Source organism: Gopherus flavomarginatus, chromosome 9 (assembly GCF_025201925.1).
Source record: "Gopherus flavomarginatus isolate rGopFla2 chromosome 9, rGopFla2.mat.asm, whole genome shotgun sequence".
Lineage (NCBI taxonomy): Eukaryota > Metazoa > Chordata > Testudines > Testudinidae > Gopherus > Gopherus flavomarginatus.
In genome coordinates, this window is record NC_066625.1 from 54,855,410 (window position 1) to 54,881,733 (window position 26,324).

General features: G+C 48.7%; 1 protein-coding gene across 1 annotated transcript; it reads left to right on the plus strand.

The window, feature by feature from the left end:
- Positions 1 to 4,820: 4,820 nt before the first annotated feature.
- SNX33 (sorting nexin 33) lies at positions 4,821 to 23,240 on the plus strand. The gene is made up of 2 exons (XM_050967008.1): positions 4,821 to 6,265; positions 19,752 to 23,240. Exons 1-2 carry the CDS (start codon positions 4,825 to 4,827, stop codon positions 20,003 to 20,005), a joined length of 1,695 nt encoding a protein of 564 aa, XP_050822965.1. The 5' UTR covers positions 4,821 to 4,824; the 3' UTR covers positions 20,006 to 23,240.
- Positions 23,241 to 26,324: the final 3,084 nt, after the last annotated feature.

Consider the following 26,324-nt stretch of genomic DNA (forward strand, 5'->3'; position numbering starts at 1 on the left):
TTTGTACCTTATTATGTGTACAGCACCACAGACATATGCTCTTTTGCAGTAGGAAAAATACACAGCAAACATAATTCTGGCCCTCCAGTGCAGACTTTATAAAGGCACAAATAGATAACAGTGTAAATGACACTGGTAGCAGACAGCAGTGTTAGGTTGGGATGTTTGCACACATTGGCCTTGTGGGACAAGTGGATTGTTAGGAGCAGAGCTGTGGGATATTTCAATTGGGTGGCAATTTCAAAAAGTAAAAACAAAAATTAGTTTCAGGACAGACCAATAGCAAACATTTTCCAAATTTTTGGCATATTGAAAAGTCAAGACTATAACAGGGTTCAAAAAAGAACTAGATAAATTCATAGAAGTTATGTCCATCAATGGCTATTAGCCGGGATGGCAGGGATGATGTCCCTAGCCTCTGTTTGCCAGAAGCTGGGAATGGGTGACAGGGGATGGATCACTTGGTGATTACCTGTTCTGTTCATTCCCTTTGGGGCATCTGGCATTGGCCACTGTCAGAAGACAGGATACTGGGCTGGATGGACCTTTGGTCTGACCCAGTATGGCCATTCTTATGTGAAAACCAATTTCATTTCAAGTCAAGCAAAATGTTTTGTTTAGATTTCAGCTATGTTTTAACACTTTTGAACTTTGAAAAAAATAAAGGAAATTTTGAAACAAGTAATTTCATACCAAAAAAATCAAAACATTTTGATTTTTTCAGAATTGTTTTTCTTGGAAACAAACTTCAAAACTGGTATGAATTTGCAAAATGTTTTGGTGTAGCTGAATTTGCATTTTTCAGCAAAAATTTCCAACCAAAACTTTTTGGCCAGCTCTTGTTTAGAAGTGATTTGAATGATAAAAGAAATGGCCTGATTCTGTAAGGTGCTGAGCTCCTCTTGGGGGATGCTGGATGCCACCACTCACACTACCTTCCATAGGAGTTGAAGGTGCTCAGCACCTTGTGAGATTGGGCCCTGAGTGAAAGTTGATTGGCCCAGTGATGAAGGTATGAAGTTGGGAGTGGGTGAAGGAGACAAAGGGCCTTCTGTAGTCCTTTACACCAGTGCTTCTCAAAGTGGTGGGTCAGCGAGCCATTAGCTGCTGGTCCGCAGCGAGTTTCCTCATAAGAGCATCGAATAGGATAATAATATGGCACCGGTCCCAGGCACGTTGGAAAAAAAATTGCCGGTCCCCCAAATCAGATAGCTTGAAAAGCACTGATTTACACCACCTCAGAGTGGGTGTAAAATTTGCATAGGGTGCAAATGACTAAACAAGGTGCTGGGTAATGCTGAATCTGGCCCTTTAAAGCAGACAGGATTGAAGTTTAGGAGCAGAGATCTAAAAATCAGCTGCTAACCACCCTGCCATGATACTGTATGAAAATATCTCACGTAGAATCTGCCTATGCAAATCAGCAAACCAACCTGCACAGGCTACCCTATAGAAATTAAGCTTTTTGAAGGTGATAAAAAACAAAACAAAAAACAATTAACGCCTGAAGCTAGGATGTATAAAGCCAGTAAATGTGTGTATTAAAACATAGGCGTTGCACTGATTAAAAGAGATCACACTGTTTCTCTTGGCTAGGTCCTCACAGATTTCACTTTTGTTTACTTCCTATAAAGTAGGATGAGTGGAGGAGCTGCGAAAATTGAGAAACTCCCCCTTTCCCTGTTTCTTTATATTTACAGTCTCAAGTATCTTACTAGATATTAACACAGTATGGGCCACATTCAGACCCGCAATCAGCAGGAGCAGCTCCACTGGCTCTGCTTTTTTCCTTCTGCACACAGTCTGAATTCAGCTCTATGTGTCTCACTGAACGCACCAGTTTTTGCATTCAACAAAAATGATAAAGATGTAAACAAAAACTAAATAGAAAGATGCTCAGCCTTCAGATGTGATGTTCTGTTTCTGCAATCACAGGACACTTGGAAATACCAGTGTATCCTGCAGTTATTTGTAGTGGCGCCCTAGGGTCCAATACCTATTTGGGAAAATGTAGACATTAATTAATTACTATTTTTAAGCACTGATAATGTGCCAGGCATGATACAAGCCTTCAAATATAGATATTCCCCGCACCAGTGAGATGTAATCTAAGGCCCTGATCCTGCAAGCTGTTCCAGTGGGGCTCCATGTGGGGCCATATGTTCATTTATGGTAAGCAACTTGCAGGACTGGGATCTCAATTAGACAGGTAGAGGAGATATGACACACTAGGGGCCAAATTTTCCACTCATTCCAGGTTTACATTGGTGTGACTCCACTGACTTTAATGGAGTTGTTCCTTGTTTATACCTGTGCAAAGGACAGGAAAATCAAGCTCTAGATCTGTAGGTTTTCATTATAACAATAATTGTTAAAATAATTGACTTATAATAAAGGAATTGCCAGTGTGTCCCTGTGGCTGGTGCACTGGGCTGGGACTCAGGAGACCTGGTTCTATTCCCATCTCTGCTACTGGCCTGCTAGGAGAGCTTACACAAGTCACTTCACCATCTGTGCCTCAGTTTCCTCATCTGTAAAATGGGCATGATGATACTGGCCTCCTTTGTAAAGCGGCTTGATATCTACGATGAAAAGCTAGGTATTACCTGCCTCAGCTCTGAACACCTCTGAATTCTTGGAAGTGCTCAGATCCAGCTACGCATGAGGCCCTCCGATGTTCAGGAAGATAAATGCCCCCCATAGATAAGAAACCCAGCTCCGGGGGCCAGCCGTGCTGACTGCCTGTAGAGGGCAGCCTGTGACCTAGCTAGGCTCCCTGCAGCCTGGCTCTGTGTTCGCCTGAAGGCTTTTTAAACTTTCGAGCTTCGCCTCCCTCCTTTGCGTCATGGAAAAGGCTGGAGTGTGAGAGGGACCCAGCTGTGGAGCGGGGGAGAGGCATCCAGGGGTACGTGGGAGGCAGAGCAAACAGGGAACTGGAGAGCCCCCAGGCTACAACAGGCAATTCCCCAAAACTTACTGAGGGCACCGCAAAACAGCAGGCGCAGGAAGGAATCAACAAGGAAAACTGAGCGGGACCTTGGAGCACAGAGCCGGGAGGAGGAGCCCAGAGACTGGGACTTCTCCTGCATAAGCGCCCTGCGCAAGAACGGCGGAGGCCGGGATCATCTTTACTCGCAGAGCTCTGGCTGGAGCAGATTCCGGCCGGCGGCTCGGCAAGATGGAGTGAAAGGTCTGCTGCAGGTGACTGGTCCTTGTCCCCAGAGAAAGGGGTCTGAATTGGCACGTGTAGGTATCTGGGCCTCCAGATCTCCCTGCAAGCCGCAGCAGCCAGGACTGGGGCCAGAACAGAGATCTTTTCGCCCAGCACAGCCTGGAGAAGTGTGTCTCCTGGCTTTATCCCTCTCTCCAAACGGAAGTGCCTCTGTTTTGCTGAATTCTTCGGGCAGCTTTCCCCCCCTCTCCGCTTCACCCGTGGACACAAGAAAACGGAATCGTATCCCCACCCCACTCCCCTGCAATCACTGGGAATTGGGAAATTTCATTGTTGCACCCCAAAATCTGCAGGGAGTGCTCCGAAGGAGGGATCCAGTGGATCGCTGCTTCCCTTGCCTGACGCTTTGGCTTTTCATCCTGGAAACACTGCAGCGTTTGGAAGGAACTTCGGTGGGTTTTGTGTGCAGCTCGTTTGAAGAGAAAGGAATTTGCCACATTTTTGATGGTTGGTTTTTGTTTCCTCTCCAAAGGGTTGGATCATTATTTGCTCTGACTGTATCAGTTTCAGGGCGCAGAGAGAAGCTGGCCAGGAAATAATTCCAACAAAAGAAACCCCTTTGCCAAACAGTTTTCAGACGGAATCAATGGATCTGATTCTAAAATCTTTCAGCCCTCATCAGGGGCTTGTCTAACTTTGTGTCGTTGGGTGAGTGGCAAATCCTTCCTTTTTCACTTGGCACTTGCCAATTTGGGTTGTAAAAGTGATTTAAAGATTCCCTATCCCTGAAGAGCTCAGTTACTTCTCTTTTGGTCTCCGTTTTTAAACTTCGCATGAACTTTTAACATCTTGAAGAGGGTGGGATTTTTTTAGGCGACTGTGTTGTTATTGCTGTGTGAGAGGCGTGACACATTCAATCTTGGATTGCTTTTTGGCTTTTTCGTTTCCTCCACCCCCTTGGAGGTTTGAGGATTTCCAAAAATCAGCCCCACCAGGAATTGCAAAATATTTGTGTTGGGATCATTTAAGGTTGTTCTTTTGTTTTGTTTTGCCTGTTTTTAAAGGTATTTTTCAAGCACTGTGATTCTGAATTGCACTGGATATGCTTTTTGGAAGATGGGCCAAGATTTAGAATTTTGTTCTTAATCCTTAAAAAAAAGAATTCAAGAAAAAAAAAGGGGGATTTTTGATTTCTTGCATTTGATCAAGATTATTTGGGGAATATTTTTAATGTAAATTCAAACAGGAAAGGTGGACAGCACAGGGACAGACTGACAGCTAGATAAAATCTACATGGAGCTGACAACTTTATGGATATGTGTCCATCTGACTGAGGCCTATATCACCTAAATGGAGGGTGCAAAACATGTTTGATTGCCCTAGGAATGCCATTTTTAACCGATGAATTTAGACTGCAATATGAATGTATAGGCCTTTAAGTTAAAAAAAAAATTAGAAAAAATATAAACATATATATTTTTGTTACTTCGAGGTGAATTCAACTAAACTTTTTTTCCACATCACTATTACAGATTATAAACCGGTGTTTTACAGATTATAAACCAGTGTCTCTGGCTGTTGAAGCGTCTGAGGTGTTAGTTTAGTGGTGTGCTGGGGGGGTGTCAAGTTATACAGTCCTCCAAGGAGCAGTCATGGCGTTGAAAGCCAGAGCACTTTACAACTTCCAGAGTGAAAACAAAGAAGAGATCAGCATCCAGGAGAATGAGGAGCTGGTGATCTTCAGCGAAAACTCCCTGGACGGGTGGCTGCAGGGCAAGAACAGCCGAGGAGAAACTGGCATCTTCCCTGCCTCTTACGTTGAGATCCTCAGGTCCCGATCGAGCTCTGGTTATACAGACTATTCAAACAGTCCAGCCAGCTCCCCTGGGAATGAGTCCTTCTACATGCCCCCTACCAACACCAACACCAACACCTCCCACCAGGGCAGCTTTGAGGATGATGATGATGATGACTGGGACGACTGGGATGATGGCTGCACAGTGGTAGAAGAGCCACGGGGGAGCCCTGGCACCAATGGGCACCCCTCCCCTAATCTGCAGTACCCTGCAGCATACCCCAACCAGAATGCTGGCTATCGTCCCAAGCCAGCCTTGGAGAGGCAGGACAGCATCAGTTCCTCCAAGAGGGGCAGTGTGGTGGGGCGGAACCTCAACCGCTTCTCCTGTTTCGTCCGCTCTGGTGTGGAGGCCTTTATCCTGGGAGATGTGCCCATGATGTCCAAGATCGCTGAGACCTACTCCATTGAGATGGGTCCCAAGGGCCCCCAGTGGAGGGCCAACCCGCACCCTTTCATCTGCTCTGTGGAGGAGCCCACCAAGCAAACAAAATTCAAGGGCATCAAGAGCTACATCTCCTACAAGCTGACCCCTAGCGGCATCAATGCACCTGTCTATCGGCGGTATAAGCACTTCGACTGGCTGTACAATCGCCTACTGAACAAGTTCACAGTGATCTCGGTTCCCCACCTGCCCGAGAAGCAGGCCACTGGGCGCTTCGAGGAGGACTTCATCGAGAAGCGCAAGCGGAGGCTGATCTTGTGGATGGACCACATGACCAGCCACCCTGTGCTGTCCCAGTATGAGGGCTTCCAGCACTTCCTCACTTGCCGCGATGATAAACAGTGGAAGATGGGCAAGCGGCGGGCAGAGAAGGATGAGATGGTGGGGGCCAGCTTCCTGCTGACCTTCCAGATCCCCACAGAGCACCAGGATCTGCAGGACGTGGAAGACCGGGTGGATTCGTTCAAGGCTTTCAGCAAGAAGATGGATGACAGCGTTTTGCAACTGACCAACGTGGCCTCGGAGCTGGTGCGCAAGCACGTGGGGGGGTTCCGGAAGGAGTTCCAGAAGCTGGGCAACGCTTTCCAAGCCATCAGCTACTCCTTCCAGATGGACCCGCCCTACAGTTCGGACGCACTCAACAATGCCATCTCGCACACAGGCAAGACGTATGAGACTGTAGGGGAGATGTTTGCTGAGCAGCCCAAGAATGACCTTTTCCTCATGCTGGACACTCTCTCCTTGTACCAAGGGCTCCTCTCCAACTTCCCAGACATCATTCACCTTCAGAAAGGTAAGCTATGCCCACGCGCAGCTTTCTCTGGGCCTCAGTTGCTGCCATGATAAGCCTGTCTCAGGAGACCGCCCTAGGGACAGGCAACATTTGGCTGTTTAATGGAGGTGGCCTTCTCCTGAAGGTGGAGCAGGATTGGACTGAATTTCCTTGGGGATAATCTGGGGTGGTCTCTCAGGACAGGAGGTAGGCAGCCTCTTATAGAAGTTTCACAGTATTTTGTCTTTCAAAGTGCTGTGCCCCCATTAACTAATTCAATCTCCTGTTAGTCCTGGGAGGCAGGTGCACATAATTACTCTCATTTTGCAGCCAGAGAATCTGAGAACAATGAAATTAGGGTCCAAGGTTTCAACAGGAACCTGGAATTGTAGATGCTTCATTTTTCTGGGTGCAAAGTTTGGAAAGCTCCAGAGCCTGGTTTTCAGAGGACCTTAGTATCCCCTGCCCCTGGGGACTTCAGCTGGAGTCGTGGATGCTCCATACTCTGCAAGTCGCTGAGGTGTCTAAACTGGAACAGCTAATATTAGAGGCCACTTTAGGAAATTTGGGCTTAAGTGACTTCCCCAAGGCACAGAGTGAGTCAGTGGCAGAGCTCAAATGTTGTTTCTCCCAGCCTCATATTCAGTCTCTTAGACCATCCTGCCTCTGGAAAGGGTTGTTTGAATCTCTGGGACCAGGATATGGGCCAGGATCTGCCCTATGCAGAAGTCAAATGTGCTGCTGCTTAATGCCCTATATTTCTTAGCATTCCATGTGACCACCTGACATTTTACCTGACTCTGGCTGTGGTACCAGGCCTAATTTCCCTCCCACTGACTCACACTTAGAAGGGGAAGCGGAATGCATTTTGGCAGCCCTGTGATTGGTTCCTCGCTGGGGAGTCCAACCCTGATAGAGACTTTCTTGAATGAACCCTGCTTAGGAATCACCTCATGACCAGGACCAGCCAGCTTCTCCTCCTCCTCGTTTCTCATCTCCTCCATTGAGATAATGAGACCTTGATTAAGTATCCCCAGTCTCTCCACTAATGTGTGGAAAGGAAATCTAGTGACAGATAAATCCCTGTTTCCCCATACTGGCAGAGCTGACTGAGATGTATTTGTATTCGCGACACTGGTTGCAGGGAGCAGCCTAGGGCACCTTCTGCAAGTGGCTAGGATCATGTTTGCTCTGAGCCTACACAGTCTTTTGCTTCTAGGGAAGCCCTAGGCCTCTGTTAGCTCCTCTCAAAGAGCCTCAGAGCACCAGAGAGCAAAAACTCTTGGAAATTCATTGTCCCGTGTCTGCCAGTGCAGAGCCAGGCTGCCCCATTGGGCCAGAGAGCTGGAGAATCTTGTTTTATCCCAGAAGAGGACAGAGTGCCCAGGAAACAGGAGACGATCATTGGTGAGGTGAGAGCAGCAAGGCAAACACGAAGTCTTGGCATGCTGCTTGTCAGAGTAGCTAGCGTCAGAGTCTTGGTGAGGCCTGGATTCCAGAACACACTGTTTGTATCTGTGTTTGGCTAGCAGCAGAGTTGTGAGACTCACTATAGAAAGTAGTGCACTTGAGGAAAGGCAGTCCCTTTCAATCTCAGAAGTCCTACTGCTTGTGCCAGGCTCCCTCCTCTATTCATATGTGGCCTGGCAAAAGTGAGACATTTGGGTGTTTTGGGGACATGTGGCAAAACAAGAGGTACTGCATTGTAAACCAGTCCAGGAGGCCCAGGTTAGAGGTGCTGCAGGAACAAAATGCCTTCCCAGGAGAAAACAGCCTTGTCCTTCACAGAGGGCTAGATTTCCAAAAGCACAGGCACCTGACTCCTACTGGAGAAAAATCTACCCATAGACTCTCTGTCTTCCTTCAGGGTTGCCATCTCCCCTGACTTGCATTTCTATCCAAGAGGAGGAAGCTGGCAAGAGGATCCAGCTCTGATTTCACTCCAGGGCAAATATTTTGCAAGTGAAAAGTACAGGCAGGAAGACTGGGCTGTTAAGTGCTTTTCTACAATGCCATTGTATGTATCCAGGAAGCCATAGCACGGACAGAAGGGCTGTGGTTTATGGGTGGGATCTGGTTTATCTTACCAGAACCGTGAATCACACCTGGCTTGCAGGTAAAAAAAAAGTGCTTCTGTGTTCATGAGGAAGTGTCCTGCTAAATACTTAGAGCCACCCTTAAACTGAGGCTTGGTCGACACTACAGGGTTAGGTCAATGTAAGCTGCCTTGCATCGACCTAGTTGTGCCGATTTCGTAACACCACCTTCCTGAGCGGCATGGAGGCACGATCGATGTAATTAGGTCAATGCAGTGTCAGTGTAGATGCTGCCTTTCTTACATTGACTGTTAGTGGCTTTCAGGAGCTGTCCCACAATGCCCCACATTGACAATACAATCAACACAAGCTCTCATGGTGCGGACGTGCACGGCCAACACAAGCAGCCAAGTCCACACACAAGTGATTTATAACTGCAGTGGCTGTATGCCGACGTAAGTAAGGTCAACAACATTTTGTAGTGTAGACGTGGCCTCAGAAGAACCTTGCTACTGCAAGTAGCTCCATACGAATGAATGGCACAACTAATGGAGTAAAGTGCTACTCTCTGTGTGAGGATGGCAGAATCTACTCCTGGGAGAGCAGCTACCACCACCCAGAAAACCTGGATAATAGATTTCAGCTAGAAACAATTCTTCTTAAACCTTGGGAGCCAAATTCCTCTCGGGTGTCACTCAGCTGCCTTCCCTGCACTTACCCCAAGATGGAATTTAACCTTCAAGATTTTCTATATTTCTTTCCACTCATTCTTATTACTAAGGATTTTTGTATGAAAGTATGGCCCAGAATCTGCCCTGAGTGAGGCTTGTATCTGTAACCAAGGGCAGGGTTTGGCTTAGATTAGAACCTTTGTTTCTAAACAGAGCTTCTGTTCCTGCTACATCCTGATCAGGAGTCATAATCCTGTGACATCACATTAACTTCCACTGGCAACCTACTGTGCTGTCACAAACAGAGGACTCTAACCTCAGGTCAGGCGCACGCAGCTGGCCTTGATAGAAACTCTTAGGAAGAAGAAATTCTATTTTCATGCAAATGGACTTTGAGCTCAAGAATGGGGGAGAGGAATGCTGCAAACAGCCGAGCAGAATTCCTTCTCACAAAAATTAAAAAAAATAGAATCTGTCTTTCCCACAAGTATCAGCTACCCTCCCCCCCCCAAAGCCTTGTCTAGATGGTGACTTTTGTTCATGGTGTCAGGTGAGCTAGTTAATTTCCAGTGAACTTGAGTGTAAATGCTAAATTAGTTATTTCACAAAAAGTGTTCCTGGTTGTGGCTCACTTTATGGCTTATTCTGACTTTCAGACCTGTTTCTCTGTCTGCATCATTTTTCCTTTGACCCTCCCTGAGCCTTAGGGTGAATCATGTCCAAGATTAAACATAGGTGGAGTGCCATCATTTGCATTTACACTCATGTTAGAGCTTGCCTAGAGGAGAAAGTTGCAGCAATTGAATTTATGGTGGATTTAGTTAAACTGGTGCAAAAGGCTATGTGAATGCTCTTATTTTGGCTTAAAGCAGGGTTATTTTGATTTAACTCAAGTCAGTTAGGAACAGCTTTAAGCTAAACTGAAATAAGCCACCTTAAACCAAAATTAGAGGGTTCACGCAGGGGTTTGCACTAATTTAAATCAGTCCGAAAACTGATTTCGGTGAAACTATTGCAACTTCTGCATGTGGACAAGGCCTCCGTTAAACCGGTACAACTTCTGTGTATGGACAAGGCCTTAGTTAGCTCAAGTGAATTGGCGATCAGTTAAACAGAGCTACATTCTAACATTCTAAGGGCTGGTCTACACGGGGGGGATCGAACTAAGATACGCAACTTCAGCTACGTTATTTGCATAGTTGAAGTCAAAGTATCTTAGTTCGACTTACCTGGCCGTCCTCACGGCGGCGAGTCGACTGCCGCGGCTCCCCTATCGACGCTGTTTATTCCTCCTGCCGAGGTCGATACAGGCGTTGATCCGCGGATCGATTTATCGCATCTAGACGAGACGCGATAAATCGGTCCCTGATAGATCGATTACTACCTGCCAATCCGGCAAGTAGTATAGACGTACCCTAAGCTAGGCAAGGCCTGAAAGTCAGAAATCAGAGCGAGAAAACCCTGCCTATTAGTTCAACTCTCAGAAACTAAAGCGAAATTGAAAGAGGACTCTTGTATCTGCTGTGAAGCAGCTAGTTGACTGTCATCTCTTTGGGGCAGGGACTGACATTTTGTTATATGCATGTACAGCGCCTAGCACAGGGCATCAAGGTACTGCTGTGATATAAATAATGAAGTGCCTTGTGAAGCCCATCTTGACTTACCTCAGACACAGAGCAATTTCCTTTGCCATCACTGCATTTTAAAATCAAGGCTTGTTCATTGCTAAGAATGAGTCTGATTCTTCTGATTTGCAGTAAGTTACCCCACTGCAAAGTGAGGGTGAAACACTATCATCTTGATTTGGCAGCACTTTACACTAGAGCTGGTTGGGAATTTTAAATCATAATGTCTTTTTTTTGACCAAAAATTGCCATTTTGGATGAAATTAACATGTTTTGGAAAATGTCATTTTGACAAAATTTTCTTTAGAAAGAAATGAAATGAAGGTTCTTGAAATGTCTCATTTTGACATATCCAGAATGGTCCATTTCAGTTGTTCATTTTGAAACAAAATTGTTTTTCATAAAAAAACGAAAATTAAAAAAAAATTAATGGTTGAAATTGGAAGAAAATATTTTGATTGTTTTGAAAGGAAACATTTCTGTTGACTCCAAAATAATTTTTTGAGGGGGATTTTGTTTCACAAGAAATATTTAGTTTGTTGTCCATTTTAGAATGGGGGAGAAAATTGAAGTTGTGAAATTTCCTACAAAACAGCAAAGAGTCTTGTGGCACCTTATAGACTAACAGACGTTTTGGAGCATGAGCTTTCGTGGGTGAATACCCACTTCGTCGGATGCATGTAGGGGAAATTTTCAGGGGCAAGTATATATAAGCAAGCAAGAAGCAGGCTAGAGATAACGAGGATCTGAGTAGAGAGTCCACATATCCAGACAGTTCTTCAGTGAGAGTGCCAATGCCTGAGATGATGGGGTGTCCAGGATTTCCAGGTTTGTGGATCTTGAGTAGTAGATAGAATAACCCTGGTCGGGGCTCTAAGGGTATGTTGATTTGTTCTGGTGTTAGTGTAGGGAGTGTCCTGAGTAGATGCTGCACTTTCTTAGTGTATTCCTCAGTGGGATCTGAGGGAAGTGGCCTGTAGAATTTGGTATTGGAGAGTTGTCTGGCGGCCTCCTTTTGGTAGTCAGACTTGTTCATGATGACAACAGCACCTCCTTTATCAGCCTCTTTGATGATAATGTCAGGGTGGTTTCTGAGGCTGTGGATGGCATTGCGTTCTGCACGACTTAGGTTATGAGGCAAGCGATGTTGTTTTTCCACAATTTCTGCCTGTGCACGTCGGCGGAAGCATTCTATGTATAGGTCCAGACTGTCATTTCGACCCTCAGGAGGAGTCCATGTGGAGTTCTTCTTCTTGTGCTGTTGGTGGGAGGGTAACTGTGTATCAGTGGACTGTTCAGTGTTATCCTGAAAGTATTCTTTGAGTCGGAGACGGTGAAAGTAGGTTTCCTGATCACCTCAGAACTGTATCATGTTAGTGGGGGTGACAGGGCAGAAAGAGAGTCCCCAAGATAAGACAGACTTTTCTTCTGGGCTGAGTGTGTGGTTGGATAGATTGACAATATTGCTGGGTGTTTTAGGGGTACCACAGTTGTGGCCTCATGTGGCAGGTAGGAGTTTAGACAAGCTGTCCTATCTCGGGGACTCTCTTTCTGCCCTGCCACCCCTACTAACATGATACAGTTCTGCGGCGATCTGGAAGCCTACTTTCGCCGTCTCCGACTCAAAGAATACTTTCAGTTCATCTGCAAATTTGATACCATCAGCTCAGGATTAAACAAAGACTGTGAATGGCTTGCCAACTACAAAATCAGTTTCTCCTCTCTTGGTTTTCACACCTCACCTGCTAGAAGAGGGCCTCATCCTCCTTGATCAGGGCCGGCTCCAGGCCACGGCATGCCGAGCGTGTGCTTGGGGCGGCACGCCGGGGGGGCGCTCTGCCGGTTGCTGGGAGGGCGGCAGGCGGCTCCGGTGGACCTGCCGCAGGCGTGGCTGCGGACGGTCCGCTGGCCCCGCAGCTCCGGTGGAGCTCCCGCAGACACGCCTGCGGCAGCTCCACCAGAGCCGCGGGACCAGCTGACCGTCCACAGAAACGCCTGTGGGAGGTCCACTGGAGCCGCGGGACCGGCAATCAGCAGAGCGCCTCCCGCGGCGTGCTGCCGTGCGTGAGGCGGCGAAATTGCTAGAGCCGGCCCTGTCCCTGATTGAACTAACCTCCTTATCTCTAGCCTGCTTCTTGCTTGCTTATATATACCTGCCCCTGGAAATTTCCACTACATGCATCCAATGAAGTGGGTATTCACCCACGAAAGCTAATGCTCCAAAACATCTGTTAGTCTATAAGGTGCCACAAGACTCTTTGCTGCTTTTACAGATCCAGACTAACACGGCTACCCCTCTGATACCTACAAAAGACAAATTCTGGTTCCTGCTGAGCTCTGCATTATACCCACTTTGCACAATAAGCCAGCGGAGAGTAAGGCCCAGAGTTCATTGAAAATTTACCCTTTTATTCTTTTCCTAAACAGACTTAGATTTTTCAAATCCATTTGAGAGTGGGGATTCTTTGAACAGGCCGTGCAAACATGTGGCTTGTTTGTAAGTTGTTCCCTTTGACTAATCATGGTGTTTGGTCACATGGGATTATTTCTGCTCCCTTGATCAGAAGGACTGAAACTTCTTAAACAGGAGTACAGCCCCAGGGGTTGGCAACGTGTCAGTGGTAAAAATTTTGAGGTCTATGGGGGTGCTCACCTCGCGCAGCTCCTGGCAAGTGGCTCCCTGTCCCTGCCGTTGCGTGGCTAGGAGCCATGTGGCTCTGTAGGCATGCTGCCTCCATCCCCACTCCCTGAGCACTGACTCTGAGGCTCCCAGCCCATTGGCCAGGAACCACGGCCAGTGGGAGCTGTGAGGGGAGCACCTGCAGACAGGGCAGCACGCAGGACTGCCTGGCTGCGCCTCTGCATAGGAGCCAGAGGAGGGACATGCTGCTGCTTCCAGGAGATGCTAGAGGTAAGCGCTGCATGGAGCCTGCACACACCCACCTGCGCCCCACTCCCCTGCCCCAGCCCTGATATCCCTCCCAACCTTCGAACCCCTTGGTCCCATCCTGGAGCACCCTCCTACACCCTAAACCCCTCATCCACAGCCCCACCCTAGAGCCTGCACACCCCCAGCTGGAGCCCTCACACCCCACCACATCCCAACCCCCTGCTCCAGCCTGGAGCCCCCTCCCACACCCTGAACCCCTCATTTCTGGTCCCACCCCAGAACCCACACTCCAACCCCCTGCCTCAGCTGGGAGCCCCCTTCCATCCCCCACCAATGTCCATCACTAAGGTAATTTTGTCAAGTGTTCATCATGCAACATGGTGATGCTGACCCCTGTACAGTGCGTAACTATCAGTGAATTACTAATGACCCCGTTCCCATGCAAATAACCGTATTTACAGGACGAGCACCCAATTCGTTAACATTCATGCAAACGGAATCTCATTCACAGAGCGTTTACAAATACTGAATAATAAAGGCAGACAAGGTCAAACCATACAGCCATTGGGCAGGCCAGTGGAGGTTCATGCATTCTCCTTTGCAGTGTTCCTCCAGGTTCATTGGAAACAAAGGATACAATGGGAAATGGCGGTGATTCTGTGTGTGTGCATTGCTGCTTGGGAAGGATTTCCCTACGTGTCTGAGGAGACTGGGATCTTCCAGATAATTCTTGCTCTTGGTTGGGGACAAGGTGGAAATGATCTTTAGGGAACCTAACATATCTCAAAGTCTGAGGAGTTTTGGGGGATTGTCTTTATTATCGGGTCACTGTCCCCTGTGCTGCACTCACTCCACCTCAGTTTCCCCAGTGGGGTTTTCAGCCCATTCTAGTGGCTCAGCTCTCTGTCCATTTCACTATAAAAGTTCAAACACTGGCACCCCTGCCCCATGCTCCCTTGCTCCTGGAGTAGCAGAGTCTAAAATCACAGTCCCCAAATAATCACAGAATAAAGGAGGCTTTGTCCTAGTTCTCAGTCCCTCTGAGGTTAATGGACCACATGCCCCTTGGCTGAGCTCTCAGATATCACCCTTCGCCTCAGGTGAGGCATCAGCAGGTCTCTGATAAACCTAAACAGTCCAGTGTCCAGCCTGCCTTCCCTCCAGGGAGGCTGTGACCAGCCACAGTCCTGCCCTGTTCCTGGTTTCTCTCCCTGTAGCAAGTTGACGACTCACTGGCACGGCGCCTCCTGCTGGTCGTCCTGGGAATTAGGTCTCCAGCTCCAGAGCACCCTCTGCTGACTGATGTCCCACTTGCCTCAGGCCCTCCATGTCCCTCCTGGACCTCAGTGCCCCTTCCCTCAGGGTTCTGACCTCTGCACTACCCCCCACAGTCTCTGGGTCTCCCTTCCCCGGGGAACCTCCAACCCTCTATCCCCATCTTGCCTCAGTGGCTACTGCCAATCATCATCTAGCCCCCGCTCACTAGGGCAGACGGCAAGGGGGGTTTGGACCTGCTGCCTTTGCCTAACCCTGGGCTGTATCTCTGCAACTCTATTACCTGCTCTGGGCCTTCAGCAAGACTTGCAGCCTGGGGGTTTCCCAGGCTGGAGCTCCTCAGCTCCTCTGGCCTTCCCCCAGCCCTGCTCCACCTCAGGTACCCTGTTCAGCTCCCAGGCAGCCAAGTCCTTCTCTCTTAGGGTAACCAGACAGCAAGTGTGAAAAATGGGGACAGGGAGTGGGGTGTAATAGGAGTCTATATAAGAAAAAGACCCCAAAATGGGGCTGTCCCTATAAAATCAGGACATCTGGTCACACTATTCTCTCTCCACCACTAGAAACTTTGTAAGCAGCTGCCTCACAGCCCTTTTATAGGGCCAGCTGTGGCTGCCTCTCCAATCGGCCTACCTTATTGGCTCCCCCAGAGCAGCCCTTTCCCAGGGCTGTTTTAACCCCTTCAGGGCTGGAGTGAGGTAACTGCCTGGCCCCGCTACACTCCCCAAGTAAGAACACTTGGTTTTCTGCTCTCCTTCCTAGGTAGCTATACCTGAGCAAGCTGTCCCCTTTCACCCTCTCCTATAGGCCTGACATGCACTGCAGGGGTAGCAGGTGGTGCTGGTTGTGCTCACGCCAATTCGTTAACCTTTTCCAGCCTGTGAGAGGCTTGTATACCCCATCGCAGTCTTATACTGAGTGTACCACTCCAGTTGCCTAAGGAATTAGGCCATGTCACATTCCCCCATTGTCAATGATTTCTGAAGGTGAACACAAAGGTAGTCCAACATCATTCCGGGAGATGTGGTGGGCAAAGCCTCTGGCTCAGTCGTGTTCCTAGTAGCAGGAGCTCTAGATAATGCAATCCTAGATGTTGGAAAGGAAATGAGTAATCAGGTTATCTAGTCCATCTTTCCAATACCAGCTGGGCAGGGGCCCTTCTGGAGGGTGTCTGGAGAAGGGGTGTTGGATCTGGTTTGGGGTGACTTAGTGAACCTGACTCTGGCTGTAGTTAGATGCCTTCCCTCCAGGGTTGGGTTGAGGCCATTTTTGGGAAAGGGTGGGGAGGTGCTGTGAATCTTCGGATGAAATTAACCTCTGATTCCTGGACAGGCCTGATCTGTTTAGTGCTACGTGTGCACTGCAGAAACAGGTGTGTTTTTACTTCGAGATTGCTACCTCAAGATCACACTCTGGGTGTAAAATCCTAGTGGAGACAAAGGCACAGGGAGTTGTACCATGATGAACCATATCTGGGATCAACACTAAGTCCTCCTCCTCCAGCTGGAGTATACCGCAACTAGCTCCACTGGGGTAAAGATCATAGTGCCTTGTTTCCATTACCATTTTACACGGAGATAGCTATCTGTACGTAAAAATGCACTGAGTAAAGGCACAGCCTAATCCCTCCCTCCTTCCACTTGGTATCTAAGTGCCGATGGCCTCTCTGCAGTATAGCTGGACTCTGGTGATGGGGCAGGGTGAGTGAGGTGTTTTAACTGCTCATCTGAGGGGGAATGTGAGCCAGGCCCCGTGTAGTCTGTGGCAAACTCGCCTAACTTCTGTGCCAAGGGCCCTGATTCTGTGGCAGTTTAATATAGCAGGCTGGAAATGCCATGGCAGCCTCAGGTAAATTTCAACACTCATTGGGGAAGAATCTGAGAGCTTTGGCAGTTGAGGAAGGGTTGAAGGGTTTTTGGATAAAGGATCAGTACTCTAACTGTCTGTTTCTCCTAAAGTCATCAGCAGTGAAATAGTTAACAATGTTAACATTTAAATGAGCCAGTTCACACTTCTCTGAGCTACTGCTTCAGGCTCTGTGCAGAGTCAGCAGACTACACTGCATGGGCTGTGCTACGCTCTGTTCACGTTTGGAAGGTTTTCTTCACAACTGTAAGGGCCAGAGACTCCGAATGAGGTTTTCAAAGCTGCTTAAGGGATTTGGACACCCAATTAAAATTAATGGAATTGGGCATCCATCCAATTCCCCCTCTCCTGGCTTTGAAAATCTCCCCTCCCTCCCCGCCCCCCTTTAATGAAATATGAAATTCTGGAGCACAATGAGTGGGTCCTTTGGCAAGTTCTGACACTAGGGAGCACATGGGGTTGCCTAGGAGACAAAGAACAAGCATGACATAGGGCATAAGGGCATAAGATATGGGGAAACATTGCTTATCACCTGAGAACAATGCTCCTCAGCAGTACTGGAGGAGCAGTGCAAAAGACATACACAGCATTTTTCACAACTGTATGTGCTGTTAGGAGCTGATGTGATTCCCCTGACATCTTACACAAGTTAGATTTCAAGCAGGGTCTCAAAAAGCCATGCTTGGTCCTCCTAAGCTGCTAAGTCTTTAATTCCCAGCAATCCTTGCTCTTTGGGCAGTAGAGGTTTTAATTTTTTTTTGCGTAGGCAAATAGAGTACCTGTGGAAGTTCATGATAGCAATTGCTAGAGCCAAGCATAGGACACACAGGTGCTGTGTAAGCTGCCTTCACACAGCTCTGCCAATACATCTGAATCCTGACCTTTCAGTCCTCCTGCCCCGGGACCCCACAGAACTCCGCCAGTGCATCTTCATTCTGACATGCAGTTCTTGCCATAGCTCTGCTAATGCACCTCAGTGTTGACTAAGCAGCCTGTGCTGATCTTCTTCTGGCCTCTCCTGCTGTGTTCTATTTATTATAACAAACCCTTTGGTGTTTTTATGGTAATTGTTATTTATATAGTGCCATTGGTGTACACAGGTGAAGTGTGTCAAAACATAAGACTGGTTCCTGCCTTGAGGATCTTAGTCACATGTGCATGTTTATGGGAATACATAATAATAAAGACACAGCAGGTACAACACAGCAGAATACACAACACACAGGACTTGAATGTCCTTTGACTTTCACTGGTGTAAATCAGCAGTAGCTCCACTGAAAACAATGGAGTTAATCTGGTGTAAAATTGGTACAAGCGGTTGTCCACATGAGAAAGTTGCACTAGTTTAATTTAAATAGGTTTTTAAACCAGTTACATTAAACTGATGTAAACTCCTTGCTGTGTGCATGATCTTATTTTGGTTTATGAGTGACTTATATCAGCAGAGTTTAATATGATTGGGAATAGGTTTAAACAGTCCTGAGAGGCTCACCCGAATAATGGGGTCTAGCAGAAAAGCCTGTTGTGATATGGACAAACTTCCGCTGTGGACAATGGTGAATCCACTGTATTTAGAGTAGGTGACCTAATCTATGTTTGAACCTGGCACTTGGGAGATGAAAGGTTGTTGCAGACTTTGGGCCTGCTGTACCCATTGATCACACTGCATATGCGGTGGATGCTGCACTGCTATAGAGATTGTCCTTCAGAGGAGAATTTGGCTTGATGCTGGAATTACTGGGTGAGAGTCTCTGGCCTGTGCTATGCAGGAGATCAGGTGAGATGATCATAATGGTTCCTTCTGGCCTTAAAATCCATGACTCTATGAACTGGGGTCTGTTCTATCCTTCTGTGGTAGCTGTCCAGGAGGAAGATTAGTGTCCCATGTCCTTTTGCAATAAGAAGAAGAAGCAGCAGGAGTATCCTTCTTTCCCATCCCTCCTGCCACAGATCCAAAGGTGCATAAGCTATTGCTATGTGCAGATTTCACCTTTGTGGTCACTGCATGACTAGAACTGAACCCTTTGCTTTGTCGGGTGTCTTGAGATCCCTAAGACACTGTATAAAACCTCATGCTCCTTCCTTCTGTTAATGTATTGCCTCTTCTAGCAGCTTTGATGTTCTGAGTCGCTACAATGTAGATTTATTCCTAGACTATAATAATTGAATAATAGGCCCTTATGTAGCTCACTTCATCAGTAGTTCTCCAAGCACTTTTTTTACAAAGGTGAGTAAGAATGATTATCCCCTCTTCACACGTAGGCACAGTATATAGAGTTTAGGTGACTTGCTGAAGGTTACATAGCAAGACAGTGGGAAAACTGGAGACAGAGCACAGGTCTTTTGATAATCAACTTGATGCACTATGTACTGGATGGTGCCGGATACACTAAAGCCCCATGTATGTTCTGAAAACAGTGGGCTGTTAAACCTGGTAGTGACCCAGCCATGTTCTAACACACATCGATCTAGCCATGTGGCAGGGCCAAACTGTGTCATATCCTGATGAAAATGTAAACTCCGTCTGATCCACAAAAGCCAGAGCAAACAGTGCTAGAGTATTGTGCTTCTCTAAAGTACATAGGGCCTTTGGTGGATCCATTCCTTCTCTTATGCAGGGAGCAAAGCTTACTCAGAGATTGCCCCCTGGGATGTGATTCCCAGCATTGCTGTCCAGAGCTGTCTGTGGAACATTTGAGTGTGCTGGTGCCTTCCCAGTGCCTTGGCTGTATAGTGAAGTGACACTCAGGGCCTTGGATTGATGCAATTTTTCCAGCTGCCTGTTTTCATTCAGTCCCATGTAGTCAGATGTTTGGGAGACTGGAACGGACTAAGGATGAAGAGGGAGGGCATCATTCATGTGGCTTGGCAGAGGGAGTGCTGGATTTTTCCAGGACCATAGGAATGTGTAGGCATTAGTAGGTATGTGAACCTGAAGGGAAAGACCTGGTTCTACAGCTAAGGGGGAACAGAACCAGGCCAAGGGTGCATCTGTAGCTCTCCTGGTGCTCACAGTGAGCGTTCGTCTCTCTCTTGGGATGCTGGGGTGGAAGAGGAGGACACGGTATAGCTTGGAGAGAGGGAGGGCTCGGACACGCTATTTACATCTTACTAACCCTTGGTGTCTCATTTCTCTCCCCCTCTCAGGAGCCTTTGCCAAGGTGAAGGAGAGCCAGCGGATGAGTGACGAGGGGAAGATGGATCAGGAGGAGGCAGATGGGATTCGGAAACGCTGCCGAGTGGTTGGCTTTTCCCTCCAGGCAGAGATGAACCACTTCCATGAGCGGCGCATAGCAGACTTTAAGAAAATGATGCAGTCCTACCTGAAACAACAGATCATCTTCTACCAGAGAGTCAGCCAGCAGCTGGAAAAGACTTTACGCATGTATGACAATCTCTAATGCCTTCCACACCTGATGCATCTGCTTTCCACTTTCCATCTGGACTCACGTGGTTCGCTCCTTGGAGCCCTGCAGACCTTCCTGTTTTAAGTGGACTGAAAACAAATGGAAACTCATGACGCTAGTGACCAAATTCCATTTGGCTTTTCCCGATTTTCCTGGAACTAATTTGCAGAGATATGCAGGAAATTGTTACACTCGTGTCTTCCGGCTGACCATTCCACTTCTTTTTCTGATAGATGGACCCCCCACTCCCTTTCCATCTCCCAGAGTTTACAGGCAGGATATAGGTACTTTTCACAAGCGAAATGGACACTGACTCTATGATGCTCACTTTCTTTGCAATAAGCTTTAGCTTCTGGAAACATGTTTTCATAGAGTAGGGAGGTTAATACACTACATCCAAAGTAGAGTTGGTCAAAAGTTTACACACAGAAAGCTTTTTGATGGGGGAAAAAAAAGGCCTTTATTCAAAACTGGAACTTTTTTTTTAAATTGTCGTAATTTTCCATTTTTCACAAAAGTTTCTGTGAGATTTTTTACCAATAATTTTTTACTAGGAACCAGTACGGAAATTGGGACTGAAATCTTTATTGACTATGTCTGTTTACCAAAAACGTTCCATAGTGCTTTCAATAAAAGGTTGAATAAACAAACATCAGCAAAACTTTTGTGGAAAATGGGCCCATTTCAACCCCCCTGAAATGGAACCAGTTATGAAATTTCCTGCACAACTGTTTTTCCAGCTTTTTGACCAGCTTTAGCAACAAAGTAGTTGGCATTGGAGTGCTAATGTTCAGACTGACTCCTGGAAATTCCACATGAGCTGTAGCTTGGTTGCCCTACAGTCATTTTCAACCTTAGGAGTGTAATAACCCTGGACTGACCTGCTCTCAGAATAAGAAAGCAACATAGCAAATGTCCCAGGAAAGATCATTCTGACTCCAGAACGAGGAAGGTTATGGAGCCATCTCAGTGTTGTTTCTACATGGCTCAGTCCCAAGAGAGAACAGGTGAATGTTGGGGTAGGACTGCGCATATGGTACAAAATAATGTCCCCTCCCCAATCCTGTCACTACAGTTTCCCACTCCAGAATCCACTTGGACTGAGACTCATCTCACACAGGCTTTACTCTGACATGCCTTCAATGGAGTCACCCCTGGTTTACACTGGGGAGGGCAGAATCAGGCCCACTATCTCTACATTGCTGCATTTTATGTTATTGAGTCAGGTTTAAAGCACCAAAAGCAAAGAATTCTTTATCGGCCTTGGTAAGAGAGTCTGGGCCAAATTCTGCCCTTGGTTGCACCAGCATAAATTTGGAGTAATTTAATTGTAGTCACTGGATTTAAACTGATGTAACCGAGAGCTGAATTTAGACCTGTGTCCCCATTATCTTCTGCTCCCACACCTCCTCTGAGCCCTTCATCGCCAGCTGCAGTTGCCTTCCCAGCCATTCATGCAAGGATGAAGCTTCCCAAAGTCAGATTGGCCATGACACCATCCTCCCTGCCTGTTTCTTACCTCTTCTCCAGCACTACGGTCTGGGACATACCCTTAGAGCATCAAGACGGCTCCACAAGTCCCTCTTGGTTTTATGAAACACATCAATCCCTGGTGACTCAAGATGCCTTAGCTTTCCTTTCCCCAGGGGAACTTTGCAGCTCCTTTCCAGAGATGCCAGCAGGTGATGGCCACTTCCCCCCAGCACTGGGCTGCGACACTCCTGCCAGAAGACAAGTCCTGCTGGCCTCACACTTGCAACAGGCCTCATTCCCACTTAAGAGCAGCAACACTAACCCTGTTAGATGAGTGCTGGAAGCCGAGGTGCTCAAATGTTTTGGTGCCAAGGGCCACGCTGGGGACTTGCCTGGAGCCCTAGGCCTGCATCTCATCTCATTTTCCACATGCTCCCTTTGTATCGACAATAAATGCAAACAACCGTCACGTTTGCCTGCACTGATATTTTCCCTGAGCGAGGGATACGAGTAGCTCATGGACTAAGTTCACCAGTGCTTGGCCTGGAGCACCGAGAGCGTGTGTAGACTCCACGAGGCCCGATAGCTCTGAGGCTGCAGTTTCTAGGTCCCCCTGGATTCAGTTGATGCTGGAGAGCTTAGTCTGTACAGGCCTCACTAAAGGCTTCATTTGCAGAGGTGCTGAGTGTCTGCAGCTCTCACTGATTTCAGATGGAGCTCCAGCTGCCTAGCTCTTTGGGCAATCAGGCCTTGAGACCATATGCATTTTGCTGTGAAGCCATTTTCCCATGTAGCAGAGCACAGAGGTACAAGCACCTCATCTCCTAGTCAGCAGGGTCCACTTTTTAAGGCACCAAGAGTGTCGAAACCACTCTCTGTGGAGAAGCTGCTACAGTGATGCCAGCTTCCACCTTCCCTCCCTACATTCACTGTGGCAATATAGACCCCACAAGGAGATGCAGAGCAGAATCAGCCTGTTCTCTGTCACCTTCCTGGAAAGCCACATCTATCCATGGCCAAAGAGGTGGTGCAGTTTGGCTCTGAACAGTGGCGATATTTGCAGCTGAGGAGCTTCCACTAGCAGCTGTCATAGGTTTTCCCCCTCCCTCACTTCTTACAATTTTTTTCCCTCTGAGTTTCCCTTGCCTTTGAAATACCCTGGTTGGGGGCGGAATTATCCTTTTGCTGGAGGGGCGGAGCATCGGTGTGGAGCTAACCTTTTGCTGGTGAGGCGGAGCTTGCGGCCAAACAGAAGGAAAGGGGAACTTCAGGCCAGCAAAGAAATGTCCCATTGTGGGGCAGGGGATAGTTTTAAATTTTCTTGTCTGAGCAGCAGAATTCCGGGAAGCGGGGGCTATGAGTATAGCTCTAGGTACCTATTACTTCCAGGGAGAATCCATGTACCATGCGCCACTCCAGAACAGTGTGTGGCTTAGGAGGAGACAGGAGAGAGCAGTTACCATGATGCTGCACTGGGAGGCAGACAGGCCTGGCACGAGGCCCTTGTTTTTAAAGGGAAATGTCAAGAATAAATTGCAGCAACGAAGGAAAGTTGGGCCTGCTTGGAGTTATCCTTGGATTAAAAATAGCACTCGGGTCATGTGGTCCAGCAGCGTATTGCTAAAACAATAACATCCCTGGGAATCCAGAGGGGCTGCATCTGGTCCCCATTTGGACTGAGTTCTGCTGGTTCATGTTTTTGCATCCTCTTGACAGTTAGGACTGATCCGTAATTTTCAATAAAAATGAACGTCTTGGTGAGTGCTGTATACTATGCAGTGAACATGCCCTCATTTCTGCTGCGTCCTCACATCCAGCGATCCCTGGCACTTACGTTCTCCACTGTGGGTTGACACCCTTCCTGACTCCTGCAACAGCAGCCTAGTACTGGAGTATAGGGCCTAGCACTCCTACTGGGAGAGGCTGGGATGGAGTTACTGGATCCCTCCCTAGAGCTGGCACTCCCGCACCGTTCCAGGGACTAGATTGCACCACTGTAGCTCTGAGCCTCCTCCTGCCCCTGCTCTGACAGCATTTCCTGAGGGAGAGGCAGGGTCTGGAGCAGCTGTGACATAATTCCATAGCAGCTCCGTTTTTCACCCCTGGATCCAGCAGGCTGCCCTTTGCTTTGTGTACTGGCCTTGTGCTGTTAATGTGGTAGGAGGGTTAACAACTTGTTTACCCTCCCAGTTGGCTGCAGAGTTGTGTGAGGTAGTTACTCCACAGGGGCCGGCTGAAAGCTTTGTCTTTGCCACATGTTGAAACCAGATGTCCCGAGACCACCGTATTCCAGCCTCCTATTGAATCACATTCTTCATCCTTGCGGGCACACAATGGACAATGGGCTGCTCTCTCCCTCCCTTTGATTCAGAGCAGAGGCCACAGCAGAGAGCCTGCTACTCCCCAATACAGCACAGACAGTGCAACAATGGAAGAGGAGTGTGAACTGGCCCATCCAGAGAAACGTGGGACCCTGGCATGTCATGTCTGCCAGGGCCCCTCCCCTCTCATTTTACTCTGTTCACGAAGATGTTGCAAGTGGTTTGGGGGACCCGGGGCACTGACACGACGGTCCTCCGTCTCCGCCCCTCAACCCTGAGTGGGAAGCCAGGCACCGCTCTCCCTGTCGCCCAGCCCAGAGACCGCAGGGTGGGACGCTGCCCCTTCATGAGGGCGCTCTGCTGGGCAAGCCTGGTCCTGTGGTGCCCTGGAGGCCAGCGCTTAGCCCTGCCCTGCCAGGGGAAACCCCTCTGATTCGCTGCTTTCCCCACTGCTCCGCCCCCCCAGGGCAGAGCAGCCAATCAGAGCTGCTGGCAGGAACTGGACACAGCTCTCTCCCTCCCCTCAGGAGCTGACACCATTGTCAACAGGAGGGAGGAGGGAGTAGAATAAGCCTGGCAGCTCAGAGTAGCTCCGCTCCCTCTTCCTTCCTCCTCCCTACTCTTGTGAGTAATGGGTCGATCCTCTCCTCCCCCTCATCCCAATAGGTCAGTCTGCTTCTCCCCCTCCCCCTCAGCACTGGGTCAGTCTGCTCCTTCCCCCTCCCTCCCTGCAGCACTCAACCTGGGCCAGGGATGAAGAGGTTCCTGGAGCAGCTGCCCCGCCCCCAGAGGTGGGGGTGGGGGTGAAGAACTCCTGTGGCTGCAGGAGGAGCAGAGGTGAGACTAGGGGTCAGAACAGATGGGGGGGAACAGGTGGGGGCATGAGGCTGCAGAGGTAAGAGTGGGGGTCAGAACAGAGGTGGAGGGAAGAAGTGGGGGCACGAGTGAGCAGAGGTGAGACTGGGGGTTGGAACAGATGGGGGCTGGAGGGGACAGAGGTGAGATGAAGGGTCAGAACAGATGTGGGGGTGCAGAGGGCAGGCAGATATACTGTCACTTTCACTGTGGTAGAAAAGAGTAGGAGCCCCCAGGTTTTTTGCCCCCTTTAAGTACTGAGCGCCCCCCAGCTAGCAGAGCTTGCGGATAGTCCCTTCTCGTTGGGTCTCTCTGCTGAATGGTTGATTCCGGTGCAGTCCCTGGCGGAGAAGCAGAACACACTGATAGTCCCACCTTTATCGGACTGCCTTTGCCCTGGGTACCGCTGCCCCTGTCGCCAGACTGCTAGTGTTGCTGAATGAGTTCTAGACTGGTTGAGCATCTCCAACACAGCCCCAGTGCAAAGAGACGGCGATACCTGCGTTGTGGCATCTCTCTTAATGAGCCACTGCCAGATATCATTCGTGCCTCCCCACTCGTGACCTGGTTCGACTTCCAAGAAACTTTCCACTGACTTCAGTGAGACTTGGGCCAGGTCCATGGAGAGCTGGAGATGCTGCTAGAGCCATGTCTGTTTCAGATGTTAATTTGAGCAGCACTGATCCTGACACAGGCGGTCTTCATCTCACTGGCTTGTCTTGCCTGACTGTATCTCAAGATCTGGGTTTCCATACACAGGCCACCCAGTGGGGTTTCGAGATTACAAATTCTCTGCAATTCCTGATTCGGAAACAGCCTTTCTGGGAAAGACTCCTCTGGTTTAGATTTTCTGTCTCTTCCATGGGAGACAGGGGGAGGGATAAGCTCCACCTCCCTACAGAGGCTGTGGGAAAAACTCCCTGTGGGAACTGAGGCCTAGTACAGCTCTGGGAAATGAGACCTTGCCTGGGAATTGTTCCCAGTCCCTGCTGGTCGCTTGCAACCTCCCCGTTCCCAGGGACGGACACACACTCTCCCAGGTGATGTGGGCTGAGATTTGCAAAAATGGGGGCCTAACATTAGGTTCTTAAATCCAGATTCAGGCTCTGGATTTTTGGAAGTGCAGAACACCCATTATTATTTATGTGATGTAGGACCTGCTCTGGAGACTGCAGAGAAGAACTAGGTTCCTTTGTGCTAGGCCAGAGGTGGGCAAACTACAGCTGCGGGCCACATCCGGCCCATAGGACCGTCCTGCCCAGCCCTTGAGCTCCTAGCCAGGGAGGCTAGCCCCCGGCCCCTCCCCCTTGGGAAGTGGGGGGGGGTTGGATAAGGGACAAGGGGTGCTGGGGGGCAGTCAGGGGACAGGGATCGTGGGTGGTTGGATGGGGAAGACGTTCTGGGGGAGGCGGTCAGGGGATGGGGAACAAGGGGTGTTGGATAGGTATGGGAGTCCCAGGGGGGCCTGTCAGGGGGCAAGGGTGTGAATAAGGGGGTGGGGCAGTCAGGAGACAGGGAACAGGGGAGGTTGGATAGGGGGTGGGGTTACGGGAAGTGGCAGTCAGGGGCAAGGAGCAGGGGACGTTGGATAGGGTAGAGAAGGGGGGCAGTCAGGGGGCAGGAAGTGGGAGGGGGCGGGGGCCAGGCTGTTTGGGGAGGCACAG